At 38.4% G+C, this 24,745-nt stretch overlaps 1 protein-coding gene across 1 annotated transcript in view; it reads left to right on the top strand.

Annotated features, from left to right (window-relative positions):
* Positions 1-24,745, top strand: part of Hcrtr2 (hypocretin receptor 2) — a 104,142-nt gene that overhangs the window by 50,158 nt on the left and 29,239 nt on the right. The window contains exons 2-3 of the mRNA XM_051140597.1: positions 17,048-17,226; positions 21,144-21,387. Of these exons, the coding sequence (XP_050996554.1) occupies positions 17,048-17,226; positions 21,144-21,387 (423 nt within the window). The remainder of the gene's footprint in view (positions 1-17,047; positions 17,227-21,143; positions 21,388-24,745) is intronic.

The raw sequence follows: 24,745 nt of genomic DNA, 5'->3' as shown, positions 1-24,745 counted from the left end.
ATATTATTTCATGGGTTCGTGTGTGTGGAATGATCTGAGTTGAAAACTTAGAAAGGGTGTGTGCTATGATTTACTTACATTAGGCCATTTCTCTTCTGAGTTGAACATTTGTAATAAATGTAGTGATATAAGAGGATAATATGTCGAGTCACATGACCTCAACCACTCAGCGAGCACTCACTGGTCATCAACCAGAGTTTTTAAAATGTTGAAAAAAGATAATTTATTCAAAATGGAAAAATAAAATCAAAGAACACTAGACAATATTGTGGATATAATAGGATTATGGATATGTTGTGATTATAAACATTCATAAAATACTACTTGAAGGGCACTTAGTTTTAAAACAAGTCTAAATTTAAACCAAGTGACCATCATGCTAATTTTAAAAGGAGTCATATCCTAAAGTAGTCATGAAGTTCACACGACATCTCTAGAAGAAGGGCCTATGGAGTAGTTTCCTCATCCTCAAATTTCAAATACATGAATAAATAAGTAAATAAATAAGAAAAATTAAAATCAAAAGTAAACAAAATGTACTAAATTTGCCCAAAACATCTATAACCTGGGGAAAAAAACTCTGGCAGTACTAACCGTAGGTAAAATGTATAGAACAACTGCATTTTGAAGTTTGCTTCCTCTGCTAATGAGAGTAAAGGCTCTACTGTGTCAGCACTGCTCTTGACAGTTACATAGCAGTGATGGCCACTTTCATGGTCTACAAACACACTTGCATTCATGAAGTTAGTAGGAGTTTACCTACATGACAAGAGTGCAGACACAGTCTGTCTGTATCTATCCCGAATTTCAATAATTCAAAATGTTTATCACAGTGGAATGGAACAGCAGTAAGGTAATAACATATATTGGTATATTATTCAACAATCAAAATGATGGTCCCTAAGTTATTCATAAAACATGAATAACCTTGCAGTCAGTAGACAGTGACTATCACAAGGTATACTGTGGCATATGTTTTTTTATTCACTTAGATAAGGATAAGAGCAGGGAAAATTAGTCTGTTGTTGTGTGAACCGGTCCACTAGTTTATTTTTGGCTACAGAGTGGATGTTGTCAGAGGAGACAAAAAAAGGTCACAGATGGGCAGGGACCATAGGTTGTTTCGTAGTTTGAAGAGTGGTTACAAAGATGTACGCCTTTCACAACACTTTCCCCAATAATACATGATGAATATGTGGTTCTGAAATTAAAAGATTTTTTGAAAATATCACCAGCAGCAATGTCACCAACAAAAGCCATTATCTGTAACGAATAAGGAAACAAACTGACATTTTCAAACAGATGTATCAAGTAACATCTCTTATATTCCTTGATATACTCCAGGTACTAAATACTATTAACTTTTACATTTTTTTCTATTTTTTTTATTATTAATTTATTCTTGTTACATCTCAATGTTTATCCCATCCCTTGTATCCTCCCATTCTTCCCTCCCTCCCATTTTCCCATTATTCCCCTCCCCTATGACTGTTCCTGAGGGGGATTACCTCCCCCTGTATATGCTCATAGGGTATCAAGTCTCTTCTCGGTAACCTGCTGTCCTTCCTCTGAGTGCCACCAGGTCTCCCCCTCCAGGGGACATGGTCAAATGTGAGGCACCAGAGTACGTGAGAAAGTCATATCCCACTCTCCACTCAACTGTGGAGAATGTCCTAACCATTGGCTAGATCTGGGTAGGGGTTTAAAGTTTACCGCCTGTATTTTCCTTGGCTGGTGCCTTAGTTTGAGCGGGACCCCTGGGCCCAAATCTGCCTATCATAATGTTCTACTTGTAGGTTTCTAGGACCCTCTGGATCCTTCTTCTTTGCTATTCTCCCATGCTTCTCTCATCTAGAGTCCCAATAGGATGTCCTCCCCTCTGTCCCAGTTTCCTGGTAAGTGAAGGCTTTTGTGGATCATGCCCCTTGGGCTAGTATGCAGATATAAGTGAGTATATACCATTTGAGTCTTTCTGTTTCTGGGTTAACTCACTCATTATGATCATTTCTAGTCAATCCATTTATCCACAAATTTCAGGAATTCCTTGTTTTTAATAGCTGAGTAGTATTCCATAGTGTATATGTACCACAGTTTCTTTATCCATTCTTCTACTGATAGACACTTAGGCTGTTTCCATGTTCTGACAATTATGAATAAGGCTGCTATGAACATGGTTGAGCAAATTTTCTTATTGTGTGCTGGAGCATCTTCTGGGTATATTCCAAGGAGTGGGATAGCTGGGTCTTGAGGAAGCCCTATTCCCATTTTTCTGAGATAGCACCAGATAGATTTCCAAAGTGGCTGTACTAGTTTGCATTCCCACCAGCAATGAAGGAGTGTTTCTCTCTCTCCACATCCTTGCCAGCATGTGGTGTCGCTTGAATTTTTGATCTTAGCCATTCTGATGGGTGTAAGATGGAATCTCAGAGTTGTTTTGATTTGCATTTCCCTGATGACTAAGGAGGTTGAGCATTTCTTTAAGTGTTTCTCAGCCATTTGATATTCCTCTGAACTTTTAAATTTTATTATTCTGGCTATTGTTTATTACAAACAGAATAGACTTGTACACATAGTGTATGCTCTGTATGCTGATTTCTCAAAAATTAAAAATAAAGTGTGTTAATGAGCTTTCCATGTCTCAAGGAATCAACTTGTGATGAGAGGTTTATTAGAAACTATTTACCTAGGAGTCGAAGGTGACAAAGAGAAAAGGGAAGTGACCTGGGCTCCGTGGTCTGTTTGTGAGGGTATACCCCTAACGCCCTAACATCCTCCTCAAGGCTTCTCTTATTAAAGGCTCCATTACTTTCCTACTAAGCAAGTCTTTACCACATGGAACTTTGAGGACACTTACAATTGTAAGTAAGGCAGTATTACTTTATGTTCAGTAAATTTAGTGAGTTTATCTCTTAAGATCAATAGGGCACTAGCATGAACAAATCCCTGCGTTCATCAGGGGAACCAAGAAAAAATATATCAGTACAGTATTTGTAGAATTTCTCTTTTTCATGCCTTAGCTGCCAGTTTCATTAAGATGATTCAAAGATGATGTATTTTTCTTTGTGCTTTGAGATTATCCCCAATGCTGCTTTTTGGCAATTTTATAAGAAAGCATGATTTCCTCTTATATTTATTTTGGTTGATATTTGTGACACTGCTTAAATATGTGAATGGATACTGAAGTTAAGTTTGAGGTAAATCTTGTTTAATACATCTTCCCGGCTCTTAATTTAGTATGTATGTATGTATGTTTGTTTGTATGTGTGTATGTTTGTTGTATGTATTCATTTTACATCCTGGTCATAGCCCCATTCCTCTCATCCTCTCCCCTCCCTCTCCTCCTTCTCTCTCCCTCCCATTTTCCTCCAAAAAAGGGGAGACCCCCTTCCCATCCACCCCAGCTCATAAAGTCATATCAGAACTGAGCACGCCCTCTTCTCCTGTGGCCTGGCAAGGCAGTCCTGTCAGGGGGGAAGTAATCAAAAAGCTGGCAAGGGAGTCCATGTCAGAGACAGCTCCCGCTCCCCTTACTAGAAGACCCACATGAAGCCTGAGCTTCCCAATGGCTACTTCTTTGTTGGCGGGGGCTAGGTCTAGTCCATGCCATCTAGGCCCTGGTTAGTTGGTTCTATTGGTCTTCTTGTGAAGCTCCTGTTATCTCTACGTCCTTTTTTTCCTTTTCCCCACTTTTCCACAAGACTCCCTATGTATCACACAATGTTTGGCTGTGAGTCTGTCTCAAGGAGCTGCTGGATGGATCCTCTCAGAGTACAACTATGCTAGGATCCTGTCTGTAAGCAAAACAGCGCATAGCTAATAGTGTCAGGGGTTGATTCTATCCCATGAGGTGGGTCTTGGCTTGGGCCAAGCATTGGTTGGGCATTCTCTCAATCTCTGCTCTATCTGCTCTATCTTTATCCCTGCACATATTGTAAGCAGGGTGAAGTTTGGATCAAAGGTTTTGTGGGTGGGTTGGTCTTCTCCTCCCTCTACTAGGACACTTGTCTAGTTAGAGAGTGCTCCCTTCAGTTTCTATGGCCCCTGCTATTAGGAGTTTCTGCTAGAGTCCCTCTCATTTCCTCTCTGCCTAGTATTTTTCAAAATATTTCTTTCACTTTGTTTTCTCAACACAGGTGTCAAGAATCTAATTACTTCTACACTAAAGCTTTCATCATTTTTGCTTGAATGCTTTTCTGCGGTTTCCATGTTTGTCTCCATTCTCTGGATTGAATATTCCTACTGGGCTGTTCCATCTAATCAGTGAAATCTATGTTTTGTTTTTCAACATTTTTTAAGTTGTACATTCTGTTTGATTTTTCTAATTGTTGCCTGATAGTCTTAATAACAACATGCAATTTATTGCAATTATTTAATATAGTCACCCTCAATTTTCTCAATTTTTCTGTATATATTTTTGGTTATGTGGTGTGGCCCTTCTTTTTCTAGAGAATTTGTTTTCTTTGGGGCAGTTGTGTTGGGACAGAAAACTTCTGTCTAGTTAACCTCACTGTTTGGGAGCCCATGCCCACCACAGTCAACCCCCTTAAGAGTTTATGGTTGGAGCTGCAGCAAAAGCCAAGCATGTTAACTGATTTAATCAGCCTGGACTCAAGCCATTTTCCCCTTTTCATTCAAATTTCTCAAGTTTCTGCTCACAGTCTCCCAAAAGGAAGGTCAGCTCTCCTTTTTCTTCTTCTTCTTCTTCTTCTTCTTCTTCTTCTTCTTCTTCTTCTTCTTCTTCTAAATCCTTAGCTTGTAATGACAGAAAGACTGAGTGCTGCAACCTTTCTTCTCCTGCACTTCATCTAAAGACACTGGTCCTTCTGGTTTTTGTCTTGATGATGTTCTTCCAATGACAAAGAGGCAGACATACTGGATCTGATAGCTTAGAGGAAACTGGGCGTGATCCTAGGTTCCATCCAAATCTCTCATGTAGTATGTTTGTTCTGCAGCAAACTTACCTGCCCCTAACAGGAATGTGCTTTTTGTGTGTTAGTGCAACAAATGTGACTTCAGAGGACAACAGGTTCTTCTTCAGTATTCCTCAACTTCTTGATGGCTAAGGTCCTTAGTGTCTTATTTGTATTCTATCCTTTGTTGTTCTTGGCCATTCATTCAATTGCTTTAATCTCTGTCTTAATTCTAGTAAATCATAAATGTTCACCACTAAATGAACTATATCTTCTGAAAAACTAGAACTATAAGGTCAGGTGTCAACTGGATGTTGACAGTAGAATAATTCACGTGTGGTTCTGAACCACGTGTACATAGCTGAATTCTTTGTCTTATATCCTACCTCCTGAACACAGCCTCTTAATTTTGTCATTCCAGGTCAGTGTGTATCGTAAACACCTCCTCATATGTTTGACACTATATGTAATAATTGTCCTCACATCTTCTCTGAGGATAATTCATGTTTATGTTCACAACTAATCCTTCACCCACTAAAGCCTTCTATTTCAGCTCCATTGTTATCTTTCTATCATTAACATTTTACCAATTTTGCACATTAACATATTTATTTGAAACTTTAAAATACTGTGAAATTTGATGCTTCTGATATTACGTGAAGTCACATGTCATTTTCAAATATTCCCTTGACCTTGTTGACAACCACAAGCAAGATATTGTCATTCTCTGGTTTTAAACCCTTCAGTAGCGAGGAGGCTTGAAGGACAGAAAGTGAGAGATACCCAGGAACTGGAGTTAGAAGTTGTGGTTGTAACTGGCAGTCTACAGTCTACTAGAGATGAGCACTAGAGTTGTGAGAACTAATAGCAGTAGCTAAGGAAAGAGCAAGGAAAAATAAAATTAAGGGAATTCAGGAATATATATATATATATGTATATAATATAAATTATACTGAAATAATTTTTTATGTAAATTGATTAAAATCTGAGTTCCTTCTGGCACTAAGTTGAACAGAAGCCAACCATCACTAGAAGGATCTGTTGATTGTATGTGTCAACTACTGAGAACATACAGGTCTGAAATGAAAACTGGCCATGTGCCCACGTATAGCTCTGACACAGAGTGGGCGTGCATGTACAATTGTGGAAGACAACACTGGAATAGAGACTTACCTGCAGAGAATGAAAATGATGCCAGTAAGCAGCACAACCTCCGCTGAGGTGATATGATTGCTATACACTATACACAGGTACCGTCACAGCTGCAAGAACTCAGGCCCTGACCACCCAACCGCAGATCCATCTCTTTGGTGGAGCCTTAGATGCCTGTTCATACCCATTGATAACTGTGATATTGTCCTCTGGCAGCTTTTGCATAGAAGGTTTAGAGACAATCCTGACTCAGCCCAAGTCTTCTGGCGGTGAATCAGGCTGGCATACAGAGGCAGTTGCTAACCCTGTTTAACATCCCCTTCCTTCACTTTTCTGCTATTAGAATTTGTCCTTAGACTTTCCCTTTCTCCCTTCCTTCTCATGTCTCCCTCTCTCCCCTTTATTCTCTTCTCTCCCTCTCTTTTGCTCTCTCTCTCTCTCTCTCTCTCTCTCTCTCTCTCTCTCTCTCTCTCTCTCTCTCTCTGTGTGTGTGTGTGTGTGTGTGTGTGTGCGTGCATGAAGAAAGTGCCTTTCTAAGTCTCTTCCCAAGCGGATTCTTCCTATGGCATGATAATCATTCCCACACTGCCTCGGAGCATCAGCGACACAGTGACATTCTCAGTCTTTACAAGACCTGCCACTGTCACACAAGCACCAGGTGAACCTGAGACACGTGTTAAGTTACAGACCTGTAGTTTCTTAAGCCAATAAAAACAGGAAGTCGTTTTAAATAGTTGTCCATTTATAGCACATTGCTTTAAAAAGCTTTCTGCCTGTCAATATTAGTGGACATTTTGAGTGACAAATTCATAATAATCCAGATGCGTTTATGGCGGGATCCCAGCCACGAAGCGTGTAAAAAGAGAAACGCCATGTTTGTGTAATGTTTCTGACCCAGAGAGATATAGAAAGAACTTTGCCAAGGGGGCGGGGGGCGTGGAGAAGAACAGATGTGACAAACATATTGATACATAGGGAGAAGACCATAAAACCAAAAGGAGGTTTTGGTTTTATATTATTACAGCTGCATAACAGAACTGAAGACCATAAAACCAAAAGTATATATAAGGAGAGCCGAAGCCACATTGGTGGGTAGAGTGCAAGTAGGAAATGGAAACTGCCTTAGTCGTACATTAGACTGATATATATTATATAATATAACTTATTTATAATATATCAATTAGGATATATTGATAACCCACTTCCTGGCTTCTAGATCTACCCCTTAGTGATTCCACAAATGACTCAATACAGCACACTGAAAAGGTTAACTGCAGGCTCCCCTCACCTACGTTTTGTTGGGGGCTTTCTTCATTTAATTTTTCTTTCACAAAGAAATACCTTATTTTACCTTGACGAAATAACTTTCATTAAATTGAGAACAACGTATTGAATGGTTTATTTTTTTCAGCGTTCCTTCTGGCATATAATATTTTACTTTAAATGAATATATTAATTTCTACATTATAATGAAAATTACAACTGATTTAATATCGAAAACATCCCTGAAATGTCAAGGTAGGTGGCTTCAAAGGTTTTCAGTGACACTTTGTGGTACTCGATGGAACTACACTCCTTTTTGACAAATTTCCTGAAGTGGTTATTATTTTATACGAGTGTAGACTGGAGATTGTCTTCTTAAATGTTTGAATGTATATTCTATATAGAGTTGTAAATTAGAAAACAACAAAGTCATTAGTATATCTACATTATAATGTGTAAATACCTAAACTGCTGATTTATGCTGCAATTATAAACATTTCAAGTAATTCTTTGTTTCACAGAACACAATAATACTTTCTACAATATATCATGTTTTCTGTCTTTTATATTACAGCTGCATAACAGAATTGAAATTTTTAATTTTTTAAAAACGTTCTTTTTTTGAGACAGGGTTTTTCTGTGTAGCCTTGGGTGTCTTGCACTCACCTTGTAGACCAGGCTAGCCTTGAACTCTGTCTCTGCCTCTCGGAATGCTGGGAGTATAGGCATGTGCCACCGCACCTGGCTGTTAAAAATGTTCTTAATTGAAAAAGAATTATAAAACTTTACCCTCTCCCTTTCTTCTCTTGAGCCCCTCCCATCTACCTCCCTTAAAGCTCTCCCAAACCTTCCCCCTTTCACAATGATAGCCACTTCTTTTAGTTATTGTTACACACATGTATTTATGTATGCTTATGCATGTGTGTTTGTGTCCTACTGGGTAGATTTTTGTTGTTTGTTTGTATGTATATGGTTTCAAGGTTGAACTCTCTGTATGGACCACAAATGAGGGAGCTCATCCCTGGGGGAGACAAAGGGGTTTCTTAAATGAAGGAGGGTCCCTGACAGGGGTCTGACTGGGCTTGTGGGTTTGTGACAGTGGTGGTTCTGGGAAATGAAAAACAGCTCACTGAGGAAAGGTGATAGATGGCACACAATGAGGGTTTTCAGACCCTGTGTTCCAGGAGACTGAGCTTGTGGGTTTGTGGGTTGCAGAGGGTTGGGGGAAGGGGATAAAGGGAAGAAGCAATTTACCCAGGAAAGGTGGGTAAGTTGGACCAGGACTACAATTTTCCATACACAATTTCAGTTCCTGTGATATTTGAAATTTTCTAGAACTCCCACTGCTATTGAATATCAAATGAAAATGAAATCATGAGTCCAAGAGATGTGTGCTGCTGTGTTCGTGGTGTCACTATTTGCATTTGCCAAGAAATAGGAACAACCAAAGTGTTCAATAACCGAGGAATGAATAAAATGTTACATGAGAGAAATGAAATACTACAAATGCTCGAAAAAGAAATCATTCATTTGCCACAATATGGATGGAACTAGAGTATATGTGAGTTAAAATAATACCATGAAAACCAGCAGCACAGTAGGGTTTGTCCACTCCTTTTCAATATGGTTTTTAAAGCACGGGCAGGAGACAACATCAAGAAAAGGAAACTGAAGAGATACAAATAGGAAAAATAGCCAAACCATTCCTGTTTGCAGATGGCGACATGTTATACATAAAAGATCTCCAAATTTCCAGCATGCCTCATGCAGTGTTCAACACTTTCAGGAAAGTTGCAGAACACAAGATCAACTTACAAAGATCATTAGCCTCTCTATCTATCACCAGCAAGCACTCCGAGAATGAGACTGCGGATGTACTCCCATTCGCAATAGCATCAAAGAAAGTAAAATACCTATTAATAAATCAAACTGAGAAAATGAAAGACCTCTACAATGAAAACATTTAATGTCTGAAAAAAGAGCTGGAATGTCCCCACATGCTCAGGCAATGGTAGAATTGATATTGCAAAACTGATCATTCCTTTAAAAGGCATCTTAATAGATTTAGTGCAATCCAAGTGAAAACTTCCACAACATTCTTCACAGAAACAAGAGAGAAAAACCGTAAAACTCGTATGGAAATACAAAGGATTCTGGAGAGCCAGGGCAATCCTGAACTAAACAAAACAAAGAAAAACAATTCTAGATGGGTTGCCATTCCAGATTTCCAGATATGTTACAGAGTTATAAGATTTAAAACAGTTTGATATTGGCACAGAAATAGACATGAAGGTCAATGAAACAAAATAGAAGACCCAAGCATGAGAACACATAACTACAGAGAACAAAAACATACATTGAAGAAAAAGTATCAGCCTCTTGAGATGCTAGGATGTCCATATATAAAAGAATGAAATTAAAGTCATATCTATACAAAATTTAACAGTGGCTGAACCAAAGACCTCAGTGCCAAACCTGAAACATTTAAGGTGCTAACAGAAATCATAGGCATTACTCCACAAACTTTATGTGTAGAAAAAGTCTTTCCTTCTAGGACCCTGCTGCCCAAGAATTAAGGCCAACAATGACAAGTGAGAACTAATAAAAACTTAAGAAAAAAATTCTATACAGCGAAGGAAACCCTCAAAATCCTCAATTGAGTGAAAAGGAATTCCAGAGAGTGGGAGAGAAACACTGTTAGCCATGCATTTTATATATCTGATGGAGAATTAACATCCAGAAGCTAGAAAGAACTCAAGAACCAGGGCGTTCAAACAATGGGATATATATATCTGTAGTTTTCAATAGGAGAAATAGATATGGCTATAGAATATCTCTAAAGATGCCCATCATCCTTAGTAATTATGGAAATAAAAATTAAATCAGCTTTGAAATTTCACCTCACCCCTGTAAGAATGTCTAAGGTCAACAAAATAGCTGACGAAATAGCAATAGAATTTGTGGGAAGGAGAATTCTCCTTCACTGTGGCTTTGGTTGCAAACTGATGCAGCCACTATTGAAATCAGTGTGGAGAACTTTTAAAGGCTAAAAATAAATCTACCATATGATCCAGATTTATCACTCCTTGGCATATACCCAAAGAATTGGATATCCTGCCTCACAGATACTTAGCCATGTTCATTGCCTCTCTATTCATAATAGCTAGGAAATGGAAACAACTCTTTTAATGTCCTTCAACTGATGAAAGAATAATGAAAACTGGGCACACATACACTATGTGATACTCTTCATCTGTAAAGAGAAATGAGAAGTGCACGCAAATGGTGGAGCAATAAGATATTATACTGATTGGAGCTGCCTAGAGCCAGAAAGACAAATGTCACATGTTCTCCCTCATCTTTTATTCCTCACCCCGAGTCTTCAGATGTGTAAACTACTTCAGATGAAGTAACCACAGAAACCAAGAGGGTAAAAGTGGACCATTGGGGTGAAGGCGATCCTAATGAGGGGAACAAAATGATTCAGGGGCTATGAAGGGGAAAAATGGATGAGTGAAGCTTGAGAAGGGAGGTCTACACTAAAGGAGAGGGAGTGAAGAGGGATAGGTGGCATTAAGGATGTTTGAAAATCACATAATGAGTCATATTATTTAATATTTTCCTAAAAATACATAAAGTATGTATTCATATATGTGTTAAATGTTTATACTTTCTGTAAAGTTATGCTACTTGCGGTGAAAATGCTCCCCTCAAGTGTCATAGGCTAACAAAAGCCCCATTATAAGACACGGGAAAACCTTTTCTGACTTGTTGGCTAGGGATGTCCAAGAGCTCTCCATCTGCTGTCCTTGAGCGCCTCCCACCAGTTAAGGGTAAATTCTTATTTCTTAAGACTCTGTGCATTTAAAACCCAAAACTCAAGCTGAATATGACACAAAATCTCCTCCCTGCCAGGGATGGGAAGAAATCAATAGCTGTACTCGGCTGTGTTCTCTATTAATAGGAACCACAACACTGACCATAATGATCAGATAGCCCTAATGACACAAGAGTGGCACTCACAGCTGGGCATTCTTGCCCACACCTTGAATCCCAAAACTCAGGAAAGCACAGGCAGTCAGATCTCTGTGAGTTTGAGACCAGCCTGATCTACAAAGGGAGTCTAGGACAGCCAAGACTAACAAAGAAACCCTGTCTCAAAAAATAAAACAAAATAAAATAAATATATAAATAAATAATGGAAAGAGGCACTCTTGGCAGTAGCTAAAAGATGTCTAATTGCATTTAAGATCTACTCAACAGGAGGGAAAACAACTGTACTGTAATCCTAGCCAACTATGTGGGGCCAATGAGATCATGAATAGAAAAGTACCACTATTGCCACCTTCGTAAACTAGTATAATTTCTAAATCTAAACACTTATCCATATACTCACAGATATGAGTAGCTCTCACTGCTACCAAAGATGCTTCTCCTTGTAGCAGAGAAGACCATGAATGAAAGCTACAACTGGTCAAAATGCAGAGAATAAGTGGTCACCTAGTTCTCAGCACAAATTGGTACATCAACAATGTAACTTCCATACGCATGCTGAGGGAATATTGTCAAGAGCGGTGTCCCGGCACTCTCCTTGGGTCTCCTTCTAGTGGTGGTCGAAAATAATCTAAAGTCATTAATCTGTAAACATTTTCCTTAAAATTAGAAACTGTATGGGTAGCGATCCAAAGGCAGAATGCTGTCTCTAAGATCAATCATTGCAATTAGAAGAAATTCTGTCATGCCAATGAAGTGTATTGGCCTACAGCAAATAGATGCTTCAGATCCCTATGGTCATATGTACTCGTGAGACAGCTAATAAAGGGTTATTGAGTGAATGGAAAAAAAAAAAGACTGCAAGAGCCAGAGAACTGACAAGTCTGCTGTGCAATTGTGTCTCCTAAAAATGGCAAAGAAGCTACACCCATGCTGCCTTGTCCATCTAGCCGCCTAAATAAGACATGGTGAATGACAACACCAAAAGATATGTTAACATGGAAGAAGGAAATATCATGCAGGCCCTACCTCTAGACAAAGAATGGCAGGCAAGTAACAAATGCTGAAACAGAACTAGTCTTCTAACGCGATGAGCCCTCAATCAATTATTTAATGGTAGGTCTACCGTTATATATATATATATATATCCATAAACACACTCAGCATTTTACATTTATACATTTACACATATATACTTAATAATAATAATTAAAGTAAAAGAAGCAATGGATTTAAGAAGGAGCAAGGGGGATTTGGCAGTAGTTGAAGGGAAGGTTTAGTGAAAAATAGCACAACTAAACACTAGTTAGACAGAAAGAGAAAGCCTAGGTGAGGATTTCCTATAGAAAGAGTTCCTACCAAAGCTGATGTGACTAGAGTGAGAATGTAATTGAAGAACACCGTTTATAAAGATAAAGCAGATGTTGTGCCAGGCGCTCTCAGGAGAGCATGAGATGGCTGTTGCTACGAGTTACAGTGACACTGGATATTTTCAATAGAAGTAGGAAAGAACGTGATGAGTGGGAGATATTTTGGAGATTTCCAGCATTGGTTAAGGGAGAAAAGGAAGGACAGTACATGTCAGAGATATATTAAACCTTGGTAAAAGCTGTGAGCCTAGTTTTGGGTGAGTTTGATAAGTTGCAGAAGAGGAAAGTGGCTACTGTTCTATCTTTTACTCTTCAGTGAGCACAAATGCAGACAAATACACATGCGCACAGATTTACAAAGCACGCCTGCAAGGGTTGTGTGTAGTTTACAGCCCAAAATGTGCAATGTTTTCATGAGAAAGGCCAGGGCAATGAGGGGTGGAACTTCCTCGCTGTGTATGAGAAGGCAGGTGAAAGTTCAAGAGAAGCAAAGTCTTGTGAGTAAGCAAAGTCATAATCTATAAATAGTTGAACAGACTTAATGCAAACACTATCCTTTCTTTTAAGTGGCATAATAATACAATCTAACATAAAGTTATAAGGTAAACTGATGCAAAACTCTCCCAATAATGTGCTTTATTGATTTTTTTCCTTTTGTTGCCTCTACTGGATAATAATGTGTCATGATTAATGCTTAATTTTAACTTTACAGCATTTAGAATTACCAGAGACAAGCCTCTGGCTATTTGTGAGGGATTTTCTGTTATGTTAGCTGAAATGAGAATGCCATATTAACGTGGCGGTAGCAGTCTTTGGTTTGGGGTCCTTTTTTCATTAATTTTTTTCACATTTTGATCATGCTTTCCCCTCTCCCAGGTCTCCCTACTCATCCAACTTTGTGTTCTCTCTCTCTCTCTCTCTCTCTCTGTCTCTCTCTCTCCGTCTCTCTCTGTCTTTCTGTCTCTGTCTCTCTGTCTCTCTGTCTCTGTCTGTCTGTCTGTCTGTCTGTCTCTCTCTCTCTCTCTCTCTCTCTCTCTCTCTCTCTCTCTCTCTCACACACACACACACACACACACACACACACACACACACACACACACAAAGAACGAAACAAAGAAAAACAATCCTATGGAGTTCATCTGTGTTGCCCATTGCTCCTGGTCACAGAGCCTGCCTGAGTGTGCATGGTATACCCAGTGACACCCCATTGATGAAAACGGCTTCTTGGTAGTTGTGGGATTCACTGTTCATTGCCCCCTTTCAGTGATAAGACCCTGTCTGGCCTTAGCCTGTCTCTGTGCTGCCACAGACTTTGAATTGATATGTGCATCAGTCCTGCTGTGTCTGGAATCTTCTGTATCCATGGAGTCATTCATCTTCTCTGGGCCTTACAATCCTTCTGCCTCCACATCAACATAGATCCCTGAGCCTTAAGAGGGGTGTTTTGATGAAGACATCCAGTTTAGAACTGAGTGCTACAAAGTGTGCCACTCTTCCCACTGTCCAGTTTGTGTCTCTGTGTTAATTTACCATCTACTACAAAAAGAAGCTTTTCTGGTAAGGGTCAAGCAATGTCCTCATCTATAGGTATAGGACTACGCCATTCATGTAGTGAGACAGGACGCACAGCAGTCATGCTGTTCTTTGCTCTATTACACCTAGAAGCATTTGCATTTACACATGGCTAATTGAGAGTCACTACTGATAATCTGGAGCATCTTCAAAATAAGTGGACTAGAGTGACAAGTGATACAGAATGATGGGGCATTTTGAGAGTCTTAAGGATTTACCTTCAAAAGCAAAGACTGGGGGACTGGGCACATTGACAGTATTTAAATACTCATCAGAGCTGCTGTTCAGTTTTGTCTATTACCTCCAGAGGATATAGTGAAATCTTGGTCTCCACTGCCTCAAAAATGACTTTCTTTATATACATATTTTTAAATTTTTTGTTTTATGTGCATGACTAATTTCCTGAATGGATTTCTGTGTGCCATTTGCATATCTGGTACCCAAAAAGCCCTAGAAGAAGGCATAGATGCCCTAAAAGTAGAGATACAGACAGTTGTAAGCCACTGCCATGTGGGTGCTGGGAATCTAACTCAGGTCCCCTTGAGGAGCAGGTGGTGCTTTGAACCACTGAGCCCTATCTCCAGTCCTCAAGGGTGATCTTTGAAATGGGGTCATTGAAGATGTCATTTATAAAGATGAAGTTCACTGCACTAGAGTGAACCTGGGACCCGCCCCCCCCCCCCATGACCATGACCTTGTAAGAAGATGACTGCAAAGCGTGTGGCCACTGAGGCACAGAGCGGAGATAAACAGGTAAAGTTTCCAGATTCATCCATGACTGCCATCCAACCCCAAGAAATTAGGAGGAAGCAAGGGAGAGCTTTCGTGCAGGCTTGGGGGCTAGCAGAACTAACTGCATTTTCAGGCACCATGTTCGGTCTAAGTTGCACATTTTAGCATGCACTAAAAAGTACCAGAAATATTATATGATTCCCAGTTTTCTTATTACAAACCATAATAATACATTTTTTAAATTGCTATGATATGTATGTTTAGTGTATTTGTGTGAAACAACTCATCTGGCAGTGGGCAGTATCACCTCCAAGTGAAAACATTGTAGTGTATCCTAATCAAGGTCACCTGATGCTTTGGCAATTATCACCTTCCTGGGGTCAGAGGATCATGTGAAGTATTCAGATACTGAGTCTTCCAAAACATAAATATTCTATTAAATTACATATTGAGAACTGTTAGCCAATTTCAGCCTTAGAACTAGTGAAAGTATTTTGCGAGATAGGAAATTCCTAATATTACATGACAGTCAAAAATAAATTCTTACTAAGGTATTTAAATTTAACAAAAGGTGTTTTTATTTATTTCTATGCTACTACTTTATGACGGCCCTAACAGCTTAATGATGTCCTGGAAACAATCATCATTTCATTCACTGAAATTCATTAGTACTATATTTTTTGGACCATAAAATGCACTCCCCACACTAAAGTGTGTGGGTGTTGGGGGGAGGATTTAGTGTGCCTTATGGTCGGATTTCTGTTTTTACTGTTTTTCTTGTTTTACTGCTCTAAAAACTGGGTGCGTCTTATGGTCAGGTGTGTCTCAATAGTCCAAAAAAATATGGTAAGTTAGGCTAACACTATGTGTATGCATAGGTTCTGAAGCTGGTGGTTTTTTTTTTTTTTTTTATTTGTATCTGCCATACAGGTGGAGGCCATTGAATGTGGTAACTTGATATTCTTTTATTAAAAGCACCTGACAGGGCTAACACAGCTTTAAACAGGAAAGGTTCCACAACATAGTGAAGCGACCAACTTGGTTTGATGTGAGGGTGATGTTCATAGGTCACCGAGAGTAATAAAAAGGAAAGGATAGGAGACTAGAATTTTTAAATATACTCTGTTATACCTCTCCACTTTCAAAAACGAAGGCAGCCTAGGTGGCGAAAAGACACACTTACCACTCGGAATTTACTACTTTTATACTTTGTGAGTTCTTAGACAGGTCCAACAAACACTCCTGTCTCAATTATCTCACATGAAGCATGGCTGATGATGTCTTCCTCTAAGATTTGTCCAAATAGAACAGTATAAATACACGAACTGTTTGGCTAAGTATATGGCAAAAATAGGGGTTGGGCAATGGCTGGATGGTAGAAGATTTTTGTTTATTTGTTTGTTTTTCTCTCCCATAGTTAATGTTTTCCTCTGTTGGTTATTCACAATGCAAGTTTGTGGGAAGACATGGGTCAAGGTCATGTATGAGTCAGTCACAACAGTTCTTTGAAGATTACTAACTCTAATTCTCCTCCTTCAACTCAGAACTTCCCAGCTATTTAGTCTATCTTTTTTGAAAATTTTGGCATAGTTTCATAATGTATCCCTCACTGACTTGGAGCTTACTGTGTAAGCCAGGCTAGTCTCAAACTCACGGAGATCGGCCTGGCTCTGCTTCCTGAGGCTAAGATCAAAGACATGTGCTACTATACCCAGACCAGGGACTATTTCTTGATCTTTTTCTACATACTGAGCACTGAAAGAATAGAAAGATCCATCAGACTCTGCCCTTTGACTTAATATGCAACTCAAGAGAAAAACAGCACAGCCCTTATGATTAGGAAACAGAGGTGCCAGGTCAATGAATGCATTGTAAGCATAGATTCCAAACTTCCATAGATTAACAGGCAGAATGACAATGGCACAGCTTTAAACTCTCCTTTTCAGAATTCCCTTATGGACTCTATAGAATTGTTAATTCGCTTGACTTGCCTCATTGCTGCCTCATCTCTTTGTTTATTCCCCATCTCTCTCTCTCTTTTTTTTTCTACACCAGTCTGTGTGGCAGTCTGGAAGAACCACCACATGAGGACAGTCACCAACTACTTCATAGTCAACCTTTCCCTGGCAGATGTGCTTGTGACCATCACCTGCCTTCCAGCCACCCTGGTTGTTGACATCACTGAGACCTGGTTCTTTGGACAGTCCCTCTGTAAGGTCATTCCTTATTTACAGGTAACTCTTTTGGGGCCCTTTATAAGTTATTTTTAAAATGTGTTCAAATATAGTCTGGCAAAATAGTCAATGAGTTAAGACATAACATAGATATTCAGAAAGTGCAAGACTTAAGGAGATAATGCTTGTGATTTACTGAATAAGCAAGTTCATGCCTGGATAAAATTGAGGCAACCATGCTGTTAATTATTTCACAGTTCTCTTCATTAAATAAATAATTTGAGCTAATTAACGATTAAGCAATTCCTAGCTCAAATAACCATGAACATTTGACTTTCAATAGCAAGAATTACCAGGTTATCCTTAATGGTTTCTTTTCATCCTGAGGAATTACGGGGTATGTGGTCAAAGAAAGGTGAGTGTGGGTATCAGCTCAGGCTTGGAATGTCTGTTCTGCTGTCTCTTGATGGCACATTATCAAGCAAAATACATAGACTCTGGGCAATCCACTTACTGAAACTGGTAGTTTTAATAAGATCTACCTCATATAGCTGTTGTGACAGGTTATTTGTGTCATTGACACACGTCTCTCAGCTCTGCAATTACCTCATCATGATCTTAGAAGCAATGTATTCAGAGTAAGATTCAGTTACCATGGATGATTTTCTGTATCTGTTTGACAAATAAGTCAAATGCATGTAAAAGAAATGCTTTTTCTGGTTATATTTATAAATGTAAAGTCTTTGATAAAAAAGATTCCTGATAGTGACCATAGCAACACACACCTAAGGGCTGTGTTCCACTTAGGAAGTCCTCAGTGAAGGAAAACAGACTGTGTTCTCCTTAGGAAGCAGATGTTACAATAAAAACAGGCGGCCCCTCTGCTTCATTCCACGGTCCCCTTCTACCTTGTCCCTGTTCCGTGCTCCTCTCTAGGTAGTGGTCACAATGTTTGCAAAAAGAGATAATGGGTTTCACGGTTTTTTTTTTTTTTTTTAATTGGAAGAGCTCACAAAAAACACTGCTAGAAGTAATTTTAATTATTATTTGGAATCAAATGTTAGATTTTTAAAAATTCAACAGCTCCTCAATGATCTCTTATAAAGAAAAGCAATGTTTTTAAACAGCAGAACACCATTTATAGTATAGGTTACAATGCTTTGGAAATTATAAGCTACAGACATACATTATGTTTAATTTCAAAGTTGGTGGGCTAACCTGCTGAGAATGGATTATAAAATGAACTGTAACAAAAATTTTGGGGAAATAGAAATATGAATAACAGAGAAGAACTACTTCACGGGGAAAAAAATCAGTACAACTGTATGGCTATGGTTGAATTCGCATACAGAAACTAGAAAGAAAAAAAAAAAGCAGCAGAAGACTCTAACCACCTGAGTATCTTCCTGTTATTTCCAGTAAACTGCGTTTCTCTCACTTCCACTAATCATCCAAGAGAAAAGGTCAGCTCCCCTTGGTCTAAGGATATTTTCAACTGCCCAGATGCTCGGTTGCCTGACAACCTTCATGATATCTGTCTCGTGAGCCAGGTGTTTTGAGAGAGGGGAAGATGTATCGCCTGTGCTCGAGTGTGCGTTCTGGCTCTGATGTAAGGATAGCTTGCTGTGGCATACACCTTCATGTCTCCTGGGAGCCTGAAACAAACGACGGGAAGGAAGTAGCATTAACAACAAGGGATGTGGGCATGAATTGCTCTTAAAGACGCTGGCATAGTTTTTTTCTGTGTAACACAACTTGTAAGCAGGTTATAAATGTCAGGGGACAAATGGAGATTCTGGCTCCTGCGTAAACAGTGTCCTGTTTATCCATCTCCACAAGAGAAAACCAAGGTGCAATCACAGACTAGAAACAGACTGTACCCGTCCCTTAACTCATTCGACTCCACTTCTTGTTAGAAGCATGCAAAAACACCTAGAAATTCATGTGCTGGCAAAACTATCACCAAATTACCTATTTCCTTGGATTTCAGGGACACTGTAACAACGCCTTCATTTCAAGCCCAGTAGTTTTAATGCTAGTTGCCACAGACTAAAATTGCTTAAATCCCTTAAGTAACCTAAATATTTACATATGTGTGTATAAAATACACTTTTAATATAGCCAAGCAATACAGAAGTTTTTGGCTTTTACTAATTTGCTATGATTTACATATTATTTTTCTTCTAAAACTATATAAGTTAGATTTATGAATGACATACTATATGTTGACAAATTCCTAAATTACTTAAGAATCTTCCAAATGTAATAAATTCAGCTTATTAATTAAAATAGCTCTTTTGATTGTTAATAATTTATAATTCCATGACCAGTAACACTTATCCTTGGTGAGCAATCATCATATACTTTATTTGCTAATACTGACAGGAGTGATTGCCTTTCTTTTAGTATTTTTTACAAGACATAATCTTTCTGAAGAGGCCCCTCACGGCAAATAGCGGGAAAAGAACAAAACTAATGAGGCGACTGGTAGTGGCTGGGTACGCAGGCTCTTCTGTTTGTCCCAGTTATATCTTACCACCTTCTGATCAATTAGGCCCTATCACTCATATTCATGCCTAGTCATGGGCCCTTGAGATCTTTCTAGAACATCTAAACATAATATTAAATGGGCTTTACCTTCTGAATAGAATAACAAGAATCTATGTGAAGGACCATGCACTGAAGACAGATGGGTGTGTTGCTTTCTTCAGTGTGCATAATGTGACAGACTACACTGGGCTGATTCTAATAATGAAAGCTGTTGAATCTGATAGGAAAATCCATTAGTTAGAACTTGGCCAATCAACGATTCATTTTAAGTTCTGCATTGGTAGATGTCTTAAGACACGCGTAGTATTTAATTAACATCGACTTTGTAAGATGTTCTTTAGAAATATAAAAGTAATCTTCCTTGAATAATCTAGAACTTCAGGCTCCAGAATAGAAGATGAAAATCATGGTATCATAACAAATACCATCATCATAACGAATAATAGCAAACGCACAGTGTTTGTATGGAAACCTTGAGTTAGGCATCTTGCATCTCAATTAACTCTGCAATTTGATTTAAATAATGCTCCACTCAGTACAGAATCATGTATTAAAGATAGGTCCATACGTTTGTTACATGGCAATCAACAGGGTTGACATGTTTATTTCTTCAAATTCACACGCTGAAGAATCACTTATTTACATACAAGTCTGTACTAATAGGACCTATATGTTTTTAGTAGCAAGTCACTAATTCTGTCAGTGAGTAAATTATAGCACATGTGCTCATATACAGAATTCTCTTCTAGTTTGATACAGACCTTAATTTGAATGCAATATGTTGAAAATAAGTGGGAACAAAGTACCTTTTGTTATTTAAAAATACGAAACAATTATACCCATGACTTTTTATGCTAACGAGATGCAACCAGTGAAAACCTACATGATAATTTAAAATGCACATGCTGTCATTCTCTTTGATTGAAAGAGAATTTTCAGTTTCAGGTGGAACACATGTGTAATTTCTTTCCCTATGAGAATATTATTTAAGCAGTAGAAAAGCTACAAAACCAAGTAAAGACAGCAATCATTCAAACTTTATAAACTAAGCCTTTAGTGCAAGAAAACTGCAAGGGGAGGGAGGAATGGGAGGATGTATGGGATGGGACAGAAAATGAGATGTAATATGAATTATTTTATCTTTCAATAAAATTGTGTTAAAAAAAAAAAGAAAACTGCAAGGTTTCAAAGCATCTACTTCATCACTAAAAGAAATACAAAGTTTCCTGATGCATTTCTACTTTGCTATTTTCATCATCTGTTTTCTTAACATGAAAATCACGTACATGATTTAACACGTGGAGCAGGCTACCCTGACTGAATTCTCCTTTGCTGCTTTAACTACCTTGCTGCTATGGCAAATATTCTCGAGTTACCTCTCAAAACCCTGCACTTCTCTTGAATCATGTTCTTTTCTTCCCCCTCAGACTGTGTCAGTGTCTGTGTCTGTTCTTACGTTGAGCTGCATTGCCTTGGACCGATGGTATGCCATTTGTCACCCTCTGATGTTCAAGAGCACGGCCAAACGGGCTAGAAACAGCATCGTCATCATCTGGATTGTCTCCTGCATCATAATGATTCCTCAAGCCATTGTCATGGAGTGCAGCAGCATGCTCCCTGGCTTAGCCAATAAAACCACCCTCTTTACAGTATGTGATGAGCACTGGGGCGGTAAGTAGGTTTCGTCCACGTGCTCACAATTGGCATGGTACCCAGAAGTGCTGGATTAGCGTCACTATTACTAAATCGGGTTTATATACTTTATTATCATTTGTTAAAAGACCTCTGTAAAGGGGTAAAAATAAACGTGAAGGACAACACAATTTTCATAAATAACTCAGGTCTATTGAAGGTACTTTATGCACAATTTGTAATCTTTATATTTTTTTTTACAATGGAAATGAATAAAGGAGTTTATTCAATGACTCATTTTTAGTTATTTCTTAAAGTTTTTAAAACAAATGAACAGCTAGTCAATGAAAGAAATCAAATTATAAATTAACAGTTTATTGAAATCAATATTAAAGTTTCCACAAGAAGCTAAATATACAGATTATATATGACTCAGTAGTGTCACTCCTGCCAGGGCATAAACCTAAAGGTCTCTACTTCATTTAAGAGATATCTGTGCATCTATGTTTATTGCTGCTCTATTCATAATATTAAAGAATGAGAACCAGCATAGACATTTATGAAAATATGGTACATATCACAATGGAATTTAATCCAAACATAAAGAAAAATAAAATATTCAGAAAAGGGGGATGGGGCTATAAAATACTACGTGGAGTGAAGCCAGGCCCAGAAAGGCAAATGTTACTGGTACTCCCTCATGTGCATATATTAGCATTCAGTTTTTTAAAATGTGAATTTAAGAGCAAATGAGCAAGGGAGACACCAGGAAACTAGAAAGGGGCACATCAGAGAGAAGAATAATATAAATGCTTTGAGGAAGAGGGTAAGAAGAATAACCGAATAACCAAAGCAAATCAAAATAGAACTATAATAACTATAATAAGTAAAATTTTACAATTTGAATTTCTTGTTACTCAAGATATTGCCTATGTTTTCAATGAGTTTTACTCTTCCTTTTCAACATTGTGATGCTTTTGCTTTTTTATTTATCTTCTATTTTTTAAATAACATTTTTCTTTAATATTACATTCAAAGATAAACTGAATGGAAAGTTTCTAAATATTTTCCTTAAGTGTCCTATACCCCATTTACTTACTGCTCAAACTGCACCTCAAGCATCTGGAGTGTGCCAGGCAGTTTGCCTGAGGGAGCACATTGCTCAGCAAAGCTGAAAGACAAACAAGCCACTGTGATGAACGGACTTATGTGCCAAGTACTAAGAACGCGAATGAGAGAAGAGCTTCCGTCCTGTCCGTTTGGACAAATGTTTACAAAGGAATCGCTAATATTTCAGCAAAATATTAGAGATGAGTATGAATTCTTCCAACTGGAAACAGGGAAAGGATATCCCCGGGGAATAAAAAGATATGCCGCAGGAAGTAAGAAAACCCACCCGCTGGGGCGACTTCTTTACTGTATGCTGTTGCCGGGAAGCATCCTACAACCTATACCCTCACCCTTCTTCCTTAATCCGTGCCTAAATTGAGTCCTGCAGAGATTACGCTCTCTGTTCTGGTTTATAAAGCGATGTGCACATGTCAGCTGCAAGTGTCCTACTGAAACGTGGGAATTCCTTGAGATTATGGAAAAAGCAATTAGAGAAAATGCTTAGTACTCAGTAAATGCCAGCAAAGAATTTTCCAAGGTATTTCGGTGATGGATTTATTTATATGTTCATGAAGTATAATATGAACGATTCCCCCCACACATAAGCAAGCATCATTAACCTCATTAACAAAAAGACTGCCAAGCTACAGAATCCTATCCAAAATGCAATAAAGAGGAATGTTGTGTTGTTTCTATTCCATAGATACCCATAATAAAAAAAAATCTGAAAATCACGTATGTAAAATATAAATATGCAGAATTCATATCTATTTTTAGTATTTTATTACCTGGCTTTTATACAGATACTGATAAAACTATTTGAAAGTAACTTGATAATACCCTGTATTTACTCAAAAATGCTGATTAGGACCAAAATAAATTGATATTTAATTGAAATGGTGTTTAACACAGTATCGCAGAGAAGATGGGGTGCTCCTTCCAGTTCAGAGTGATAAAAAGCTTGTGGATTTGATCCTGAGTACTCTGCTTTTATGAGGAAATGAGCTCTTGGAAGGAAGAAAACTTACCAAGAGTCCTGCTGGAGGGATCCTAAGAGCACATCCCCTGTCTTGTCACCTATTGGATGTGACCACAGCCCAAGTCAACAGCTGGAGGACAGAGCACAGGAGACAGAAAGCCAATGAAGTGGCACCTGGGATGCTGATTCATGGAGACCAAGATGATAAATGATATCAAGTCTCTTCTTGGTAGCCTGCTATCCTGAGCATATACAGGGGAAGTCCCCGTCAGTCACAGTCATAGGGGAGGGGAGTAAGGGGAATATGGGAGGGAGGGAGGAATGGGAGGATACAAGGGAGGGGATAGTCATTGAGATGTAATATGAATAAATTAATAAAATTAAATTTAAAAAAAAAAAAAAAAAAAAGATAATCAAACAATGAAAACCGTTCATTTGTTTTTCAGCTACTCAGTTTCATAATTCATTGATTTTTTAAGAAGAATGTAAGATAACTTAAGATAGTTTCCGATCATCTAACTCATTAGATAGCTCATATATTAACAGTAAGATGCTTATATATAGTGCCCATATTTATGGAACCGATGTAAAAGTCAACGCCCAAATTAAAATTTTAAAACTGAGCATAGGCATTATAACTCTTTGATTGTGTTTCCTGTTACTTTGATAAACACAATGACCAAAACCAACGTGTAGAAGAAAAAGTTTGTCATACCTTACAGCCATCTCCTTCTAATAAGTTCTATCAGGCTACCTCCCATCCATAATCCCATATACTTGCTAATGTTCTTCATCTGGGTCAAGTCTCCATCCACACCAGCCATGTGCTTCTCCTCCATCTAACCCACAGCGGCCTTCTTTTCCTCTCTCCTCCTCTGCTCTCTCTTCTTCCCAAGATTCTCTCTGTCTCCCCCAGCGCGGGAACCTTAGCCATACCTATCTCATTTGCCCTGCCCAGGTGTGAAGGCCTTTTATCAATTAGCATCCAAATACATCAGACCAACATACATTACTATTGCCTAGGCCTCCTAATGCTAAGATTGCAGGAGTGAAACACCTCAGCCAGCTCCAGCTAATAATGTAGATTGAAGCTACTTCTTCTCTTGGATCTAACAACGTGCACTTTGGTGGTCTGAAAAAAAGTAAGAGGGAATCTTCCCTATGGTCAAAGTAATTATGGATTTTGTCTTATTATTAAGGTTAAAAAGTTTGAGGCATCAAGAAATTTATAAGATATTCCTTAAAGGGATGATAATAAAGCAATAAATATTCAGATAGAAATTTAAAATTCATAAGGTTTAAAAATTG

This window comes from Acomys russatus, chromosome 32 (assembly GCF_903995435.1).
Source record: "Acomys russatus chromosome 32, mAcoRus1.1, whole genome shotgun sequence".
In the NCBI taxonomy this organism is placed as follows: domain Eukaryota; kingdom Metazoa; phylum Chordata; class Mammalia; order Rodentia; family Muridae; genus Acomys; species Acomys russatus.
Note: the sequence above shows the minus strand (reverse complement) of the source record. Positions and strands in the feature narration are given on the sequence as shown.